Below are 19,517 nucleotides of genomic sequence, written 5' to 3' on the forward strand. Positions count from 1 at the left end.
TTATTTAATCTACCATCCACAAGGACCCCCAAATCCTATAACTGACTCTCCCAGTGCTACATCACCTAGGACATATGAAGCACAGAGATTATTACTACAAAGATGCAGATCTTTACATTTGTTCACATTGAACCTCATTTGCCAAGTTGATGCCCAATCATTCAGAGTGTTCAAGTCAGCTTATAGTTTGTGGACATCTTCCATAGACCGTACAGTTCTACACAGCTTAGTGTCATCTGCAAAAATAGAAATGGTTCTATTAATCTTATCCTCGATATCATTACTAAATAAATAATAGAGGACCCAGCACTGAACCTTGGGGTACACCACTTATAACCCGGGACCATTCCGAATAGGAATCATTGACCACAACTCTCTGGACACGGTCAGTGGCGTCGCCAGGGGGGGGCCAGAGGGGGCCACGGCCCCCCCTACATCAAGCTGTGCCCCCCCAACTAAAATGTCTCCCATTCATTGTTGGTGTATGCTGCGCTGCGCTGCTGTGCACTGTGTAGGCACTAGGCAGCCCTACCGGACATCATCTTCACATCTGTTCTGATGATCTGAGTCACCGACTCGGTGCAGTTGCGGTCTCACTCTCGGGTCTCCACCCACCGCCGCCGCGCGGCGTCCCAGGCTCCGCCCACAGCTCCGCCCGGCCACGCCCTCGGCTCCGCCCCCGGCTCCAGGACCTGACCAGATTCATTCATCTACTGGCAGCAGCTGCTTAAAGTCATATTTTTTTTTTTTTCAACTTAAATTCCTTATAATGCGATATATTAATATATAGGGCTCTTACTCATTTTGGTTGGGTCGTTTCTTCAAAAAACAGACTTTTATAATATGTAAATGAGCTCTCTACCAGGCAAGTAAGGCAGTTACTTGCTGGTAGCAGCCGCATCCTCCTTTCATAAAGACGCCCCCTTCGCATGTTGGTTGACAGGGCCAGCGAACGCGCTCGTCTTCTGGCTGGCCCTGTCTGCGTTCAAAATCTGGTGCCTGCGCCGTACTGGTCTTCAGTCGGCGCAGGTGCACTGAGGGGACGACGCTCGCTCGGCCGCTCCATCCTCAATGCGCCTGCGCCGATGACGTTACATCTACACCCGGCGCAGGCGCACTGAGGAAGGAGCGGCCGAGCGAGCGTCCTCCTCTCAGTGCGCCTGCGCCGACTGAAGACTGGTACAGCGTAGGCGCCAGATTTTAAACGCAGACAGGGCCAGCCAGAAGACTAGCACGTTCGCTGGCCCTGTCAATCAACATGAGGAGGGGGCGTCTTTATGAAAGGAGGATGCGGCCGCCCTACCTGCTGGTAGAGAGCTCATTTACATATTATAAAAGTCAGTTTTTTGAAGAAACTACCCAACCAAAATGAGTAAGAGCACTATAATATATCGCATTATAAGGAATTTAAGTTGGCAAAAAAAAAAATATGACTTTAGTGGGGGGACAGAAGCCCTTTAAGCCAGCCAGGCCCAGACTAGAGAACAGACAGTGTGTGGCGTGGCGTGGCGTGGCCCTACCCTACCGATACCGAACAGACTGGACTGAGCCTGACCTAGTGGAGACGGTGTGTAGCAGGTTAACTTAATAATAATAAGGTACAACTTACAAGTAGTGACTGAGTGGACTGACCTAGGCCTCTTTCACACTTGCGTTTGTCCGGATCCGGCGTGTACTCCACTTGCCGGAATTACACGCCGGATTCGGAAAAACGCAAGTGAACTGAAAGCATTTGAAGACGGATCCGTCTTCAAAATGCGTTCAGTGTTACTATGGCAGCCAGGACGCTATTAAAGTCCTGGTTGCCATAGTAGGAGCGGGGAGCGGGGGAGCAGTATACTTACAGTCTGTGCGGCTCCCGGGGCGCTCCAGAATGACGTCAGAGCGCCCCATGCGCATGGATGACGTGCCATGCGATCACGTCATCCATGTGCGTGGGGCGCCCTGACGTCACTCTGGAGCGCCCTGGGAGCCGCACGGACGGTAAGTATACCGCTCCCCCGCTCTCCACTACACTTTACCATGGCTGCCAGGACTTTAGCTTCCCGGCAGCCATTGTAACCATTCAGAAAAAGCTAAACGACGTTTAGCTTAAGGCCGGATCCGGATCAATGCCTTTCAATGGGAATTAATTCCGGATCCGGCCTTGCGGCAAGTCTGCAGGATTTTTGGCCGGAGAAAAAAGCGCAGCATGCTGCGGTATTTTCTCCGGCCAAAAAACGTTCTGGTCCGGAACTGAAGACATCCTGATGCATCCTGAATGGATTTCTCTCCATTCAGAATGCATTAGGATAAAACTGATCAGGATTCTTCCGGCATAGAGCCCCGACGACGGAACTCTATGCCGGGTCCGGACAACGCAAGTGTGAAAGAGCTGAGAGGAGAGCTGGCTTGCGGCTGCCCCAGAATCTTCCTGATTTAAAAGTTAAAGGGGTTCTGCACTTTAATTTAACTGATGATCTATACTCTGGATAGATCATCAGCTTCTGATCGGCGGGGGTCAGACACCCGGGACCCCCGCCGATCAGCTGCTTGAGAAGGCACCGGCGCTCCAGTAGCGCCGCGGCCTTCTCACTGTTTACCGCCAGCCCACTGACGTCACGACTAGTATCAACTAGCGTGGACGCAGCTAAGCTCCATTCAAGGGACAGAGCTTAGCCGCGCTCAGGCTAGTTGATACTAGTTGTGATGTCAGTCAGTGAGAAGGCCGCGGTGCTGCTCGAGCGCGGCTGCCTTCTCAAACAGCTGATCGGCGGGGGTACCGGGTGTCTGACCCCTGCCGATCAGAAGCTGAAGATCTATCCAGAGTATAGATCATCTCAGTTAAATGAACGTGCAGAACCCCTTTAAAGTTACTGTCAGTGCAGCCTGGATGATTACAGTGTTCACTTCACCGTTTAGAGAAATCATGTTCAAATGTGAGCGGTGGGAGGGTGATCTGTGGTCTGTGGATGTCATTACACTGGTATACGGGGGGGGGGGGGATCTGTGGATGATACTCTTATAGTGTTATAGGGAGGGGGATCGGGGGTCTGTGGATGTCATGAGTCATTACACTGTTATAGGGGGGGGGGGGGTCTGTGGATGATACTCTTAGGCTACTTTCACACTAGCGTTCATGGGTCCGTTCGTGAGCTCCGTTTGAAGGGGCTCACGAGCGGACCCAAACGCCTCCGTCCAGCCCTGATGCAGTCTGAATGGACGCGGATCCGCTCAGACTGCATCAGTCTGGCGGCGTTCAGGTGTCCGCCTGGCCGTGCGGAGGCGAGCGGATCCGTTCAGACTTACAATGTAAGTCAATGGGAACGGATCCGCTTGAAGATGTCACCATATGGCTCAATCTTCAAGCGGATCCGTCCCCCATTGACTTTACATTGAAAGTCTGAACGGATCCGCTCAGGCTGCTTTCACACTTAGAATTTTTTCTAAGTTATTAATGCAGACGGATCCGTACTGAACGGAGCCTCCGTCTGCATTAATATGATCGGATCCGTTCAGAACGGATCCGATCAAGCGCAAGTGTGAAAGTAGCCTTATAGTGTTATAGGGAGGGGGATCGGGGGTCTTTGGATGTCATGAGTCATTACACTGTTATGGGGGGGAGGGATCTGTGGATGATACCCTTATAGTGTTATAGGGAGGGGGATCATGACACTGTTACGGGGGGGGGGGGGGAATCTGTAGATGACACTGTTATAGGGGGGGGGGAGATCTGTAAATGACAGTTATGGGGGGGGGGGGGGATCTGTGCCACTCTGTGGATGACACTGTTAGACTCCCTTCAGACATCCATAGCAGCGGCAATGTGCGGGTCCGCATTTTTTTTCGGGAACGGAATTGTGGACCCGGAAGTGCGGGACCGCCTTTCCGTATCCGGCAGCACGTCGTGCTGCCCTATAGAAATTAATGGGTCCGCAATTCCGTTACGCAAATTTCGGATGTGTGAATGGGGCCTTATAGGAAGAGGGATCCCGATATGACACTGATATGGGGTGGATCTGTGGATGACACATAGCATGAGATGCTATAAACGGTATGTGTCATCCACAGATCCCCCTCCATAAGTGTCATCCACAGATCCCCAGGCAGCTAGGAGATGTTGAAATCTGAGTGATTGGGGTTTTTCTTCCCTATTGCGGTTTTAGGTATTGGGTAAAGTATTGCAGCACTTCTAAGCATACTTGTGTAAATGTATCGTTGTTATAGCTGCCCCCCTACTTTTGTCCTGGCCCCCAGTGTGCCCCCCCAAAATTTGAAAGCTAGAGACGCCACTGGACACGGTCCTTCAGCCGGTTTTCAATCCAAATACACCAATTACTCCAATTACATCTCCTAAAACCACGCACTGGCCATTGCATCAATTTCAAGCCCTGCCTTGTATCCCCAAGGAAATTTAACATCAAGGGCATCCCCAAACTACCATTAATAGGGTAGTATTGTTGGGCTGCACTCAATGTCCAGAAGTAGTCAGGTGCAAAGTGGAACGGATATGAGCCAATAGTTAAGAAAATACCACTGTGCACTCAAAATTGGATGCAAGTAAATATATATGTAATTATAACATATCCTCCAAATCGTATTGGTAAATTAAGACAAGATGCCTTTGTGTATATGTGACTATTGTATCTGATGTTTCGGTTAATTCCAAGACCTTCACTAGTGAGAAAAAAAAAATAAAAAAAAATGAATAAACAAGATAATTATATATGGCATGATATATGATGAACTAGGAGATAAGGAGAGGTAATTATATGGGTAATGGAGAGGGGGGTTCTAGGTTACAGCCTGTACATGTCCAACAATATGTATGAGGGCAAAGTGGGTAAGTTACATAGTTACATAGTGCTAGAGGTGCAAGTATAGAGCTACAAAGTACAGTAATAGCTGTGGTAAAATATATGGGACAGCATATGCTTCAGAAAGATCCCACTGAGAGGATTGAAACGTTGCTGTATGTCTGGTGAATAAACATTTTTGTTACTCTTTCTACTTCTGGATGAGCCGTGGAGTTTATCAATTTTTGTAAGTAAGGTGGGTGGATCACCCCCACAGCTGCTGGCACCCCACTACATCCCCAACATTTTTTTGCTGCTTTTCTGCTGTGCTGCCCTTGTTTTGTACATATATATACAGTACAGACCAAAAGTTTGGACACACCTTCTCATTCAAAGAGTTTTCTTTATTTTCATGACTATGAAAATTGTAGATTCACACTGAAGGCATCAAAACTATGAATTAACACATGTGGAATTATATACATAACAAAAAAGTGTGAAACAACTGAAAATATGTCATATTCTAGGTTCTTCAAAGCAGCCACCTTTTGCTTTGATTACTGCTTTGCACACTCTTGGCATTCTCTTGATGAGCTTCAAGAGGTAGTCACCTGAAATGGTTTTCATTTTACAGGTGTGCCCTGTCAGGTTTAATAAGTGGGATTTCTTGCCTTATAAATGGGGTTGGGACCATCAGTTGCGTTGTGGAGAAGTCAGGTGGATATACAGCTGATAGTCCTACTGAATAGACTGTTAGAATTTGTATTATGGCAAGAAAATAGCAGCTAAGTAAAGAAAAACTAGTGGCCATCATTACTTTAAGAAATGAAGGCCAGTCAGCCGAAAAATTGGGAAAACTTTGAAAGTAAGGGCTATTTGACCATGAAGGAGAGTGATGGGATGCTGCACCAGATGACCTGGCTTCCACAGTCACCGGACCTGAACCCAATCGAGATGGTTTGGGGTGAGCTGGACCGCAGAGTGAAGGCAAAAGGGCCAACAAGTGCTAAGCATCTCTGGGAACTCCTTCAAGACTGTTGGAAGACCATTTCAGGTGACTACCTCTTGAAGCTCATCAAGAGAATGCCAAGAGTGTGCAAAGCAGTAATCAAAGCAAAAGGTGGCTGCTTTGAAGAACCTAGAATATGACATATTTTCAGTTGTTTCACACTTGTTTGTTATGTATATAATTCCACATGTGTTAATTCATAGTTTTGATGCCTTCAGTGTGAATCTACAATTTTCATAGTCATGAAAATAAAGAAAACTCTTTGAATGAGAAGGTGTGTCCAAACTTTTGGTCTGTTCTGTATATATATATATAATCAAATGTGAATATCCAAGGAGCTATGGCAAATGGTCTAAGACAAGATCAGTGTTTAGAGGGAGCATAGTAATATCACAGAAAGTGACCTAATGGGGAGAGGCTAGAGCAAGTGGCAGCAAAATGATAGAATGGGCAAAGTGGTACGATCTGGGGTGCACCCGCATGCATCCGTCATGAACGGATCCGTTTGTATTATCTGTAACATAGCCAAGACGGATCCGTCATGAACGCCATTGAAAGTCAATGGGAAACGGATCAGTTTTCTATTGTGCCAGATTGTGTCAGAGAAAACGGATACTTCCCCATTGACTTACACTGTGTGCCAGGACGGATCTGTTTGGCTCAGTTTCGTCAAGCGGATTGGAGACTGATCGGAGGCAAACTGATGCATTCTGAGTGGATCCTTTTTCTATTCAGAATGCATTAGGGAAAAACTGATCAGTTTTAGACCGCTTGTAAGAGCGCTGAACGGATCTCACAAATGGAAAGCCTAAGGCAGTGCCCCATTCGAAGGTGTCAGCACAGAGGAAGAAATTGTCCCTCGGGACGATATTGAGTAACTCAAATACTAGTTGGATGGTATTGTGGTCGTGAGTTGACTGTTCGAGGAGGAATTTGATAGAAAAAAGGCCCTTGTCATGTTCAATGCTGGTGTATAAACTATTGCAATCAAACGTGACCAGGATACTGTCTGATGGAATGGGTGATAGTCTACAGCTCTCAATGTTGCTAAGATGTTATTAGTATCCAATATGAATGATTTAGCTTTCTCGGTGAGTGGAGTAAAGATTTATATTGGAAGATACATATTGGAGCTAAAATGGAGTCAGTGGCTGCGACAATAGGACACCTTGGGGATTTATGTAGGGATTTATGTATTTTGGGTAAAATGTATATGACAGGAGTGATTGGATAGTGGCTGGTGAGCAGGGGCGTTGCTAGGGTCTCAAAAGATCCAGGGCACAAGCCCCAATAAATATGTCCCCCCCCCCCCCCTGCACTTTGCTGTACTTGCTGTACTTGCTGTACTTGCTATACAGCAGCACTTACCTGTCATATCCAGGGCCTCCAGGTGACGTCTCCTCTCTGTCATCATCTTCTAAATCTTCTCTCTCATCATCTTCTCCACTCGGTCCGGACACTTCTCTCAGCCGTCTCGTCTCTGCAGAGTGTGACACACAGACATCTTAGCTTCCTCACATTCTATCATTATCCCCCAACTGAAGTCCCTACAGTGTTATCCTGCTGCTTGCTATGCCCCCCCCCCCCAATACCCCCAAATACTATCCTGAAGAAACATTACTGCCCCCCATAGTAATTGTGCTCCTCATAGTCCCACCAATAGTAATTCCCTTCTAGAATGCCCTCACAGAGCCCCCAGTAGAAATAAGGCCCCCTATTGTTCCCCCAGTGGTAATAAAGCTCCTTACAGCCCCCTCAGTAGTAATAAGGCCCCCATAGTGCACAGTCCCATGTAAATAACATCACCTCCTCCCCAGCTGCCTCCAACGCACAATTCCATGTAAACATCACCCCCTAAGGCTACTTTCACACTTGCGTCCATGCGGATCTGTCCTGCACTTGCACAGGACGGATCCGCACCGATAATACAAACAAATGCATCCGTTCAGGACCAATTCGTTTGTATTAGATTTGAATTTCTAAGTCCCAATACGGATCCGTCCTGACTTACATTGAAAGTCAATGGGGGACGGATCCGTTTACAATTGCACCATTTTGTGTTAATGCAAAGGGATCCGTCCCCATTGACTTACATTGTAAGTCTGGACGGATACGTTTAGGTCCGCAAGGCCATGCGGACACAAAAACACTGCTTGCAGCATTTTGGGGTCCGCCTCTAAAACGGAACGGGGGGCCGTACAGAGCCGAACGAATGCATTCTGAATGGACCCGCATCCATTCAGAATGCATTGGGGTTAAACTGATGCATTTGGGGTTGCTTGTGAGAGCCTTGAAACGGATCTCACAAGCGGATCCCCAAACGCAAGTGTGAACGTAGCCTAAACATTAAGTCCCATGTACATAAACAACATTCCCCCCCACCATCCACTTTCAACATACAGTCCCATGTAAATAACATCACTCCCTCCCCCAGCCACCTCAAGCACACAGTTCCATGTCAATAACATCCCTCCCTTCAGCCCTAACATACATCCCAGTTAAATAACTACAACTCCCAGCATTGCTCTGCCTCTCCCTTCACTTGCCTCTCCTCATGTACAGACATCACCATTAAGCTCCTTCTCCTTTTCACTCCGGTCCAATCCTACACTGGTCACATGATGGTGACATCATCCAGGTCATCCTATCACAGCCTGTTTTGCTGATTACATGACCTGTGATGTCACCACAGGTCCTTTATCTCTTCCCACTGTATTAGATTCAATTGTATTGCCGTTCTGTGTACGGCAATACAGTTGTATCTAGCAGGCAGGCAGGACATTCGGGGCATGGGACAAAACATCCGGGGCCCAGGCCCCGAATGTTTTAACCTAGCGACGCCCCTGCTGGTGAGAAAGTTTTCTTATCAATGGTGCCACTTTCTAGGTGTTTGTGTAACGCCCCAGAGTGGCATTACCACTACTGCACCTTTCTACTATCTAACTAATGGGCTAATATAATGTCATCTTGTGTATTTATTTCAGGTCCACAACACTGTGCATTCCTATTTCTAATGTAACTGTTATGTTCAAATGTAATGTGACTGGTTCACCAGCAGGTGGCAAAAAACATGGCAGAGCTACAGTTAGAGAGAATGGAGCTTTCCATACCATTCTAACACCCCCCCTCTGTGGAGGAGTGGGCAAGTCCCACTTCCTGCAGGAAGGGTGCGGACCAGTTTCTACAGCAGTCTAGCTTACCCCCTGCTAGGGGAAGGAGGTTGTGCTGGGTACGTCTCTGCTGGATGTGCCCAGGCCAAGCCAAGCCAGCGAGAGCACCTTCAGCTATGCTGGATGTGGAGGACACAGCTTAGAGCCTCAGGAGCCAGGAGGACAGACTAAGTGAGAGAAGTTGCAGCATAAAGAAGAAGCTGAGTTATACAGCAAGCCTGTCAGTACAGCAGAGCCAGAGAGCAACAGATGTAGCAGAGTTGAGTTTGCCTGCCAGAGTTTTGAAGCCAAAGCCTGCTGGGACCAATACAAAGTTTGAAGATTGTGTCTGACGAACGTTTATCAAAGTAAAGCTGCTAATTAACTTCATCACAAGGTCTGGACTCAATTATTTCTTCAAATTCCTCAACTATTCCCCCCTATTTGTTTGCTTCAAAGCAAATGCCTGGGGTCCAGCCGTATCCAGGTAGGAGCACCGTGACACTCATACAACATAAAGGGACATTTTAGGCCACCCTATAGCACTCGGCCATTCCTACACCTGGGTACCACCACCAATTACAAAAGGGGCCCTGGCCGTTGCGGCTGCGCTGCATTTGTCAAGGATCGATTGTATTTTGGGGTGAATAGTGAATGTGGGATCTTCATTGAGGACAGTATATGTCTTAGTGTCTGCTAACTGGTGCTCCAGTTTGTCTTTATAATCTCTTGTATCTAAAATAACGATGGCCACACCTTTACCCGTCGGTTTGATAGTTATCTCCCGGTTGCGTTGAAGACTTGTTTTTCCTCAGCCATAAGATTATTGCAGATGGGGTAAAAACGATGGAGGCTCGAGTGGGATTGTCTGTATTCATATTTGGGGAATTAATCAGAGGAACTTCTGGATTCCCGAAGTGTGTTTTCAACTGTATCGCACGAAAAAAGTGTTGGAGTTCTTGTTCCAACTGAAAGTCATTAAGTTGTGATGTGGGGCAAAAAGTGAGACATTTTTGTAATACCTTAAGCTCAATAGGTATTAAAGTGCAGTATGAAATATTAACAACTGAATTGGAGGTCCTTCCTGAGAGCGGGTCTTCATCCGGTTGTCTCTGTTGGCGTCTTGATTTCTTGCCGCCCCTTCTCGTTGGTTTGTTCTTTGGCCTCGTTGTCCAAAGAAAAACGCTGGTTGGAGTGTGTAAAGGGAGCATTACTGTCAGAGCAGTTGGAACTGCGGTTAAAGTGCTGATACTGTATGGGATTCCAGGGATTCGATTGAATGGTGTTGTCTTGCCACCTGTAGACACGATCGTTGCTGTAGTCTTCGTTATCTCTTAGGAACTTGTCTCATTTTCTTTTCTCTGAAGTTTTCTGGAAGTTCAGTAGTGTTTTATTTAGCTTGGTTTTGAATTCCAGCCATTCCGAGTTGGAGAATGTGGATGTTAATTACCCATATAATCATAATTAAGTACATTTTACTTGCATCCAATTTTGAGTGTGCAGTGGTATTTCATTAACACCCAAACTACCATCAGGCAGGAACCAAACCACAGGGAGTGCCCTGAGGGAATATATGGTGCCCCTCCTTCACTGCACTGACCCCAGGGAGTGTCAGCCTGAGAGAGTACACCATCACACATTATCAGGCGGGCTTCCCTAGGGTGTTGCTGCAATTCTGTTACTTCAGGTCAGACTTATTAGACCCATGGTTCGGTTGTGATTTTTGGCAGTATTATGTTTGTGTGAAGCCAATCTAAGCGTATGCTGAATTCTTTGGCAGCAAGTCTATGTTTACATGTCTTTATTCAAAAATGTCAATGTGAATAACAGTCAAATATGTTTTTATCATTCATTCATTCATTGATTAATTCATTCATTTTTCTTGTACATTCCAGGCAAATGTGGGGATCCTGCTACAGAGAAAGGTAAGACTGGTCACATACATGCATATTTCCTTTTCTTAAGCCTCTTTCCTGTCCTATGTATTCAGTGGTGGAAAGCAAATGTGAAAACATTAGATCTTCCAGATGCTCATGTTCCATGGAGGAAAGAGAAATGTTTGACACATGCCGTTTGGTGTGGTCCTAGCGAATATAACAGGAGCTATAGGCTCACTTTTAGGGCTGTACAGGTAGGACTACTGTCCGGGGTCACGTAAAACTCTCACATGTCTTTTCTCATTTGATATCTTGTAGACACCCCATAAGACCCTCACAATGGCCCTTTCATTATTGTTCTAAGGGGGAGATTTATAAAGACTGGTGTTTTGTACTGTGCCAGTACAAAAAATATCTCCTCTTAGTGCCCCGAGTTGGGCTAATGCCTCCATAGTGCCCCATAATGTGTGCCAGTAAAAAAATTCCTGTATATAGTGCCTCCAGTAAATGCCCCCAGTAAATGCCCCTATAGTGCTTCTCTCCCTCCTTCCCAATAGTGCCCCCTATAATGTGCCAGTATAAAATACCCCTATATAGCGCCCCCAGTAAATGCCCCCATAGTGCTTTTGTCCTCCTATTTTCCATAGTGACCCCAAAATGTGCCAGTAAAAAAAATGCCCCTATATAGTGCTCCCATAGTGCTCCTCTTGCCCCCCCTACTTATAGTGAGCCCAAGAGCATTGTGCCATTGACAGCATTGAAATTGCATCCCCCCATTAAAAAAAAGTATGAAAGCCAAGTAGCCCACTGAATAAACCACACAAGTATGACGCTCAATTTCTCGTTAACATTCACAGGTAGATTGCTGCTATAGCTTGTGTTTTATAGTAATCACATATTGTATATAAGCTGGTTTGATTACAATTAACAATCCCACCAAAAACAATTTTGATTCCTGCTGTGTGGAAACTAAATATATGTAAATCTTAATACACACTGGTAGATTGCTGCCACACCATGGGTATTGCTGCAGTAATCATGTATATACTGTATATGCTGCTTAAATAAATTAATAGATGATGGGATAGATCTCTGTACTGACCCCTGATATATTTATACATATTAATTAGATCTCCTCTCAGTCGTCTTTTTTCTAAAGTGAATAACCCTAATTTTGATAATCTTTCAGGGTACTGTAGTTGCCCCATTCTAGTTATTACTTTAGTTGCCCTTCTCTGGACCCTCTCCAGCTCTGCTATGTCTGCCTTGTTCACAGGAGCCCAGAACTGTACACAGTACTCCATGTGTGGTCTGACTAGTGATTTGTAAAGTGGTAGGACTATGTTCTTATCACGGGCATCTATGCCCCTTCTGATGCAACCCATTATCTTATTGGCCTTGACAGCAGCTGCCTGACACTGGTTTTTGCAGCTTAGTTTGCTGTTTATTAAAATTACTAGATCCTTTTCCATGTCAGTGTTACCGAGTGTTACCTGAAAATATTTGGGTTCATCTGCTGTCTGAAAAATAGCAAAGTTCGGACTAAACCCAGCTCAGCCCAAACTGGTTCAAGGTTTAAAATTCTGCCAAAACTCCTGACAGTGTTGTTGCTTTGATTACAAAAAACTAAATGGCTGCACACCATTATACATGCAAACAATAGCGCTAAGACATGGGGGTCATTCTAGATAAAAGTGGTACAATACCGACTATAAATGGGTATAAATGAGTAATGGAAGCTCTTAGCGCACATACAGTACAGACCAAAAGTTTGGATACACCTTCTCATTCAAAGAGTTTTCTTTATTTTCATGACTATGAAGGCATCAAAACTATGAATTAACACGTGTGGAATTATATACATAACAAACAAGTGTGAAACAACTGAGAATATGTCATATTCTAGGTTCTTCAAAGTAGCCACCTTTTGCTTTGATTACTGCTTTCGACACTCTTGGCATTCTCTTGATGAGCTTCAAGAGGTAGTCACCTGAAATGGTCTTCCAACAGTCTTGAAGGAGTTTCCAGAGATGCTTAGCACTTGTCGGCCCTTTTGCCTTCACTCTGCGGTCCAGCTCATCCCAAACCATCTCGATTGGGCTCAGGTCCGGAGACTGTGGAGGCCAGGTCATCTGGCGCAGCACCCCATCACTCTCCTTCATGGTCAAATAGCCCTTACTTTCAAAGTTTTTCCAATTTTTCGGCTGACTGACTGACCTTCATTTCTTAAAGTAATGATTGCCACTCGTTTTTCTTTACTTAGCTGCTTTTTTCTTGCCATAATACAAATTCTAACAGTCTATTCAGTAGGACTATCAGCTGTGTATCCATCTGACTTCTCCTCAACGCCACTGATGGGCCCAACCCCATCTATAAGGCAAGAAATCCCACTTATTAAACCTGATAGGGCACACCTGTGAAGTGAAAACCATTTCAGGGGACTACTTCTTGAAGCTCATCAAGAGAATGCAAAGAGTGTGGAAAGCAGTAATCAAAGCAAAAGGTGGCTACTTTGAAGAACCTAGAATATAACATATTTTCAGTTGTTTCACACTTTTTTGTTATGTATATAATTCCACATGTGTTAATTCATAGTTTTGATGCCTTCAGTGTGAATCTACAATTTACATAATCATGAAAATAAAGAAAACTCTTTGAATGAGAAGGTGTGTCCAAACTTTTGGTCTGTACTGTACGTGTCGGGCCCACCTACCAAGCGTCAAGGTGGCTTCCGCAGATGGGTCCCTATCACTAAAGATACTGCTTGGGATGTTGCTTTGAAGTCAGAAATTTCTAGTAAATTAATCCTCATTGTCTGAGGAGTTCTACAGGGTTCAATCACTATATAGCATTGGTGGTGAACCCATGGCACGGGTGCAAGAGGCAGCACTCAGAGCCTTCTCTGTGGGCATCCACACCCTGGATAAAGTCTATGGTGTACAATATATCTTAGACTTCTGCCATTTATCAGAACAGGAAGTGCACTGAATGTAGGCAGGCTATAATAGCTAAATGATAAAGTACATGGAAAATATACTATATTGGACTGTAGTATTCAGGGTAAATTGCTGTGTTGGCACGTCGATAAATGGGTTTTGGGTTGCAGTCTGGGCACTCTGTCTGTAAAAGGTTCGCCATCACTGGTCTATAGAATCCCACAACCCATGCATTTTGGAGATGAGTGATGGTCATGAATAGATACGATCATCTGACTTTATAGATGATATGATAAATATAGTTTTTGTCTGGAGTTCTGCTTTCTGATATAGACAAATGAATTTCCTACAGCCGCCACTAGGGGGAGCACACTACAGAGAGGTTTATACAGCTCCTATTGAGTTCTATTGTAGCTATATAAATTCATATGCATATACTGAGCTCACTCTAGTGCTAGAACCAGGTATCTAGAGCTTTTCTCATTTACGGTAGAATATGAAGCTAACGGGGGATTAATGCATATATTTATGGCAGTTTTATAGTGTAAATACATAAAAAAATATATGGGGTCATTTATTAAGACTAGCGTTTTAGACGCCGGTCTTAATAACCCTGCACTGACGCTTGATGTGCCTATGTAGAGGCGCCACAAAATAGAGGTGCTTAAATCTATGCCAGCTCCCTTGCTGGTTGTGACAAATCCCCCTCTTTTGAGTTTGCCACGAGTACTTGGAGAGGACTACTTGCCAGCCTCTTACCATGTGTTTACGGTCCCATGTTGAATGTACCTGTTTTATGTAATAGCTGCATAGTTATATAAGTTCAGGTATTTTTCTGTCTTTTGCTACCATGTGGCTAATGGAGTCTGGCATCTGTCCCTGGGAGATAAGTGGATCACTTCTCAATTGTCTCCAGGACAAAAGACTGTGTAGGACCGGTTTTGGGCAGAAAAGCTATGAGTACAGCCAGGCCAAAGAGACTTTTACAAACTTTTGAACCCCTGGTCTAATTCGTGCCATTTTGGGATGTTAAATGTCTATGTGTACTATAAAGGGTGGGACCTTGTATATTTAAGTAGTGATGTCTGTCCCATTGTCCCCCCGTGTGTATTGGCGATTTCCCTTTGTCCTGAGAGATAATTGAATTACACCTCGGTTGTCTCCAGGACAGAAGACATTGTGTATGTTCCTGCCTGTGATATTTATGTTAGCCATTGTGTGCCATAATTATATCACAGGCAGAGGGGAGAATTCTATGTGGGTTGTACCTTTGTGTTATTGGTTAATGTATATTTGTTGTGGGTGTCTCCCTTGCATGGGAGCAGGGCATAAAAGAAAGTGTAGTTCTGAATGCCTGGGGTTGCTTCCAGTAAAGTCTTGTTCCAGCATTCAGCTTTGGCTCATGTATGGACTTATTTGGCGATACCAGCGATACCAGCGATACTGGCGATACCTGCGATACCAGTGATAATAGCGATTTATTGCTCTGTGGATTATTGGGTTGTGCTATTTCAAGGGAAGAAGGGAATACTAGACGGTGACGTGGATGATATCGTCACACTAGTGTAGATTTAAGCCATTTTCTACACCAAAAACAGGCGTAGAAAATTAGATGGTCCGGCAGAATTGCATTGAGTGCTGCAGTAACTTTCATATAATATTGTCTGCTAGGATCTAATACCGCGGGCAATACCACCTATTTGGCTCAATATTGATCTGCATATAACCGTTAGTGCTGCTACACCTACAGGCACAGGCCTGGTCACAAATTACATGCATCCTCTGGCAGTCCTTGTGGCAGTCTGAAATCTATGGCAGCTCTGAGCTACAGTACCATAGATTTCCGCCATTAATTACGCCATTTTATGGCGTAAATAATAATAAATGTGCCGGCGACAAAGGCAACACCCACACCTCACCCTTGCTATGTTCCCTTTTCGGAAACCAAAGAGGACAGTATAAAAATGCCAATTGCAAGTAAAAAAGTTATAACTAGGGTTTTGTGACTTTTTAATGCCAAAAACATGGGGCATGGGGGAATGATAAATTTCCCCCATAGTGGATTTCCCCAAAAACAGCTGTGGCCAGAAATTATCTTAAGGTCATTAGGGAAATATAACATGAACTAATAACAATACGTTGTAGGATTTTTTTTATTTTTTTTGGGGGGGATGGGGGGGTTAGTGTCTTTTATTTTCCAAAATGCAGCATGCTCTAGGTATGGCTGAAAAAACAGCAACAAACTAACTATGTGTGAAGAAAGCCTTAGAAAAGAGGTAGAATACAATGCCAATAGTTTAGTTTTTTTTTTTTATTGGGAGCATTCTAAAATTTGCTATAGAGCCCTATGATTCTTTGTATGCCCCTGTCCTTTCCTCAACTAATCAGCTTGTTATCTCTTTGTATCATCTTCCCAGGAACCTGTGCAGATAATACACTGGGATATTGTGATGATTTACCCTACAGCAAAGCAATGTTTCCAAATTTATTAGACCATCGATCAAGAGGGGACGTGGAGTTTAGCGCTGAGTACATTCTATTAAGTGTTCTTGACAACTTGCTTCAAGGAGAATGCAACCCTGACCTCAGGCTGGTGGGATGTTCTATTCTTGCTCCAAAATGTGAAAAGAACAAGATTGTGAAACCATGCCGAAGGGTCTGCGAAGCTTTAAAGAAAAGTTGCTTGCCTGCCTTTGAGGCTATTGACATGGCATGGCCTTACTTTTTAGACTGTGATCGATTCTTTGTTGGGGAAGAAGATGGCTGTCACGATCCACTGGAAAAGCTAAGAGGTAAAGTAAAAATTCCTCTTGCCGTAAGATAGTTATTTCCTTATCACAAGGATTCTGAAAGGAGATTATTCTATTGGATAGAAATGAGATAAGTAGGTAAATAATGCCTGACTCAAAATAAAGTCTAAAATAATATATATACATTACAGACCAAAGGTTTGGACACACCTTCTCATTCAAAGAGTTTTCTTTATTTTCATGACTATGAAAATTGTAGATTCACACTGAAGGCATCAAAACTATGAATTAACACATGTGGAATTATATACATAACAAAAAAGTGTGAAACAACTGAAAATATGTCATATTCTAGGTTGTTCAAAGTAGCCACCTTTTGCTTTGATTACTGCTTTGCACACTCTTGGCATTCTCTTGATGAGCTTCAAGAGGTAGTCACCTGAAATGGTTTTCACTTCACAGGTGTGCCCTGTCAGGTTTAATAAGTGGGATTTCTTGCCTTATAAATGGGGTTGGGACCATCAGTTGCATTGTGGAGAAGTCAGATGGATACACAGCTGATAGTCCTACTGAATAGACTGTTAGAATTTGTATTATGGCAAGAAAAAAGCAGCTAAGTAAAGAAAAACGAGTGGCAATCATTACCTTAAGAAATGAAGGGCAGTCAGTCAGAAAAATTGGGAAAAATTTGAAAGTGTCCCCAAGTGCAGTCACAAAAACCATCAAGGACTACAAAGAAACTGGCTCACATGCGGACCGCCCCAGGAAAGGAAGACCAAGAGTCACCTCTGCTGCGGAGGATAAGTTTATCTGAGTCACTAGCCTCAGAAATTGCAGGTTAGCAGCAGCTCAGATTAGAGACCAGGTCAATGCCACACAGAGTTCTAGCAGCAGACACATCTCTAGAACAACTGCTGAGAGGAGACTGTGTGAATCAGGCCTTCATGGTAGAATATCTGCTAGGAAAACACTGCTAAGGACAGGCAACAAGCAGAAGAGACTTGTTTGGGCTAAAGAACACAAGGAATGGACATTAGACCAGTGGAAATCTGTGCTTTGGTCTGATGAGTCCAAATTTTAGATCTTTGGTTCCAACCACCGTGTCTTTGTGCGACGCAGAAAAGGTGAACGGATTGACTCTACATGCCTGGTTCCCACCGTGAAGCATGGAGGAGGAGGTGTGATGGTGTGGGGGGGCTTTGCTGGTGACACTGTTGGGGATTTATTCAAAATTGAAGGCATACTGAACCAGCATGGCTACCACAGCATCTTGCAGCGGCATGCTATTCCATCCGGTTTGCGTTTAGTTGGACCATCATTTATTTTTCAACAGGACAATGACTTTAAACACACCTCCAGGCTGTGTAAGGGCTATTTGACCATGAAGGAGAGTGATGGGGTGCTGCGCCATATGACCTGGCCTCCACAGTCACCGGACCTGAACCCAATCAAGATGGTTTGGGGTGAGCTGGACCGCAGAGTGAAGGCAAAAGGGCCAACAAGTGCTAAGCATCTCTGGGAACTCCTTCAAGACTGTTGGAAGACCATTTCAGGTGACTACCTCTTGAAGCTCATCAAGAGAATGCCAAGAGTGTGCAAAGCAGTAATCAAAGCAAAAGGTGGCTACTTTGAAGAAACTAGAATATGACATATTTTCAGTTGTTTCACACTTTTTTGTTATGTATATAATTCCACATGTGTTAATTCATAGTTTTGATGCCTTCAGTGTGAATCTACAATTTTCATAGTCATGAAAATAAAGAAAACTCTTTGAATGAGAAGGTGTGTCCAAACTTTTGGTCTGTACTGTATATATATATATATATATATATATATATATATATATATATATGTGTTCTCCTATATGTGAATGGCATGTGTCCTAAATGTGAATGGTGTGTACAATATATATGTCCTATGTGTGAACTGTGTGTGTCCTATGTGTAAATAATATATATATATGTGGCATGTACCTTATGTGTGAGTGCTTTGTCCGGCGGCATGTGTTCTATGTCAGAATGGTGTGTATGTGGCATATGTTTTATGCGCAAATAGTATGTACAGCATGTGTCCAGCATGTGAATGGTGTGCGTGCCATGTGTAAATGATGCGTGTAGCATGTGTCCAATTTATGATGTGTGTAGCATGTGGCTTATGTGTGAATATTCTGTGGTGCCTGTTCTATTTGCAAATGGTGCATATAGCATGTGTGATATGTGTAAATGAATACATCATGTGTCCTATGTGTGAATGCTCTTTGGCATATGACCTACGTGTAATATGTGTCTTATGTGTTAATGTCTGTGAAGGTTCTCATTTATCCAGGTCATGGTATATATCTGTAAAGAATAATTCAAGGCAACTGGACGTACTGTAGATTTCTTGAAAACGTCTCACTCGTTCTTCCAACGAGCTTTCTCAATTCTGAGTGACTGTACAAAAATTCTGGGAATATGTATTAATGGTAGTTGTGTGGCATGTGTGCAATTTGTAAGCGGCTTTTGAGCTGTATGTTCACATGTGTGTGGCTTCTTTGCAGCATGAATATATTTGGGATGAACAAATTTCATTTATTTTGTTTTGTATCCTATAAAAAAAATAATGATTTGCATCTGAATTGATTCTACATGAATCAAATATGCTCCAGTTGGCCTTAAAATTGGTATATGACACTCTAAAGTCTCCTGACATATATAGCTATGGTTAAAGACATGGTTGACAGTGTTAATGGCCATGCTTGTTGACGTTTTCACTGCCTGAACCTGTCAATCAAAGTGGAAAAGGGCGTGGCAATTGCAGAGAAAGAGGAGCCTCTAGATGTAATGGTAACGCCTCCGTTGCTCCTAGAAGCTAATTTGCATATAATACACATAATTTTTCTCAGCAATGAGGGCACACATGAACAGGGGTGGATTAAGGGCGGATTAGTTTAGTTTAGTTTTTTGTATGAAGAGGCTGCGGTGCTTCGTGAGCGCCACAGTCTCTTCCTAGGCCATATGACATCTGCAGATACCCCAAATT

General features: G+C 44.1%; 1 protein-coding gene across 1 annotated transcript in view; it reads left to right on the forward strand.

Annotated features, from left to right (window-relative positions):
• CPZ (carboxypeptidase Z) overlaps positions 1-19,517 on the forward strand; it is a 155,539-nt gene that overhangs the window by 7,433 nt on the left and 128,589 nt on the right. Inside the window, exons 2-3 of the mRNA XM_044295799.1 lie at positions 10,829-10,858; positions 16,164-16,538. Of these exons, the coding sequence (XP_044151734.1) occupies positions 10,829-10,858; positions 16,164-16,538 (405 nt within the window). The remainder of the gene's footprint in view (positions 1-10,828; positions 10,859-16,163; positions 16,539-19,517) is intronic.

The sequence above is a fragment of the Bufo gargarizans genome, chromosome 1 (genome assembly GCF_014858855.1).
Source record: "Bufo gargarizans isolate SCDJY-AF-19 chromosome 1, ASM1485885v1, whole genome shotgun sequence".
NCBI classification, from domain to species: Eukaryota; Metazoa; Chordata; class Amphibia; order Anura; family Bufonidae; genus Bufo; species Bufo gargarizans.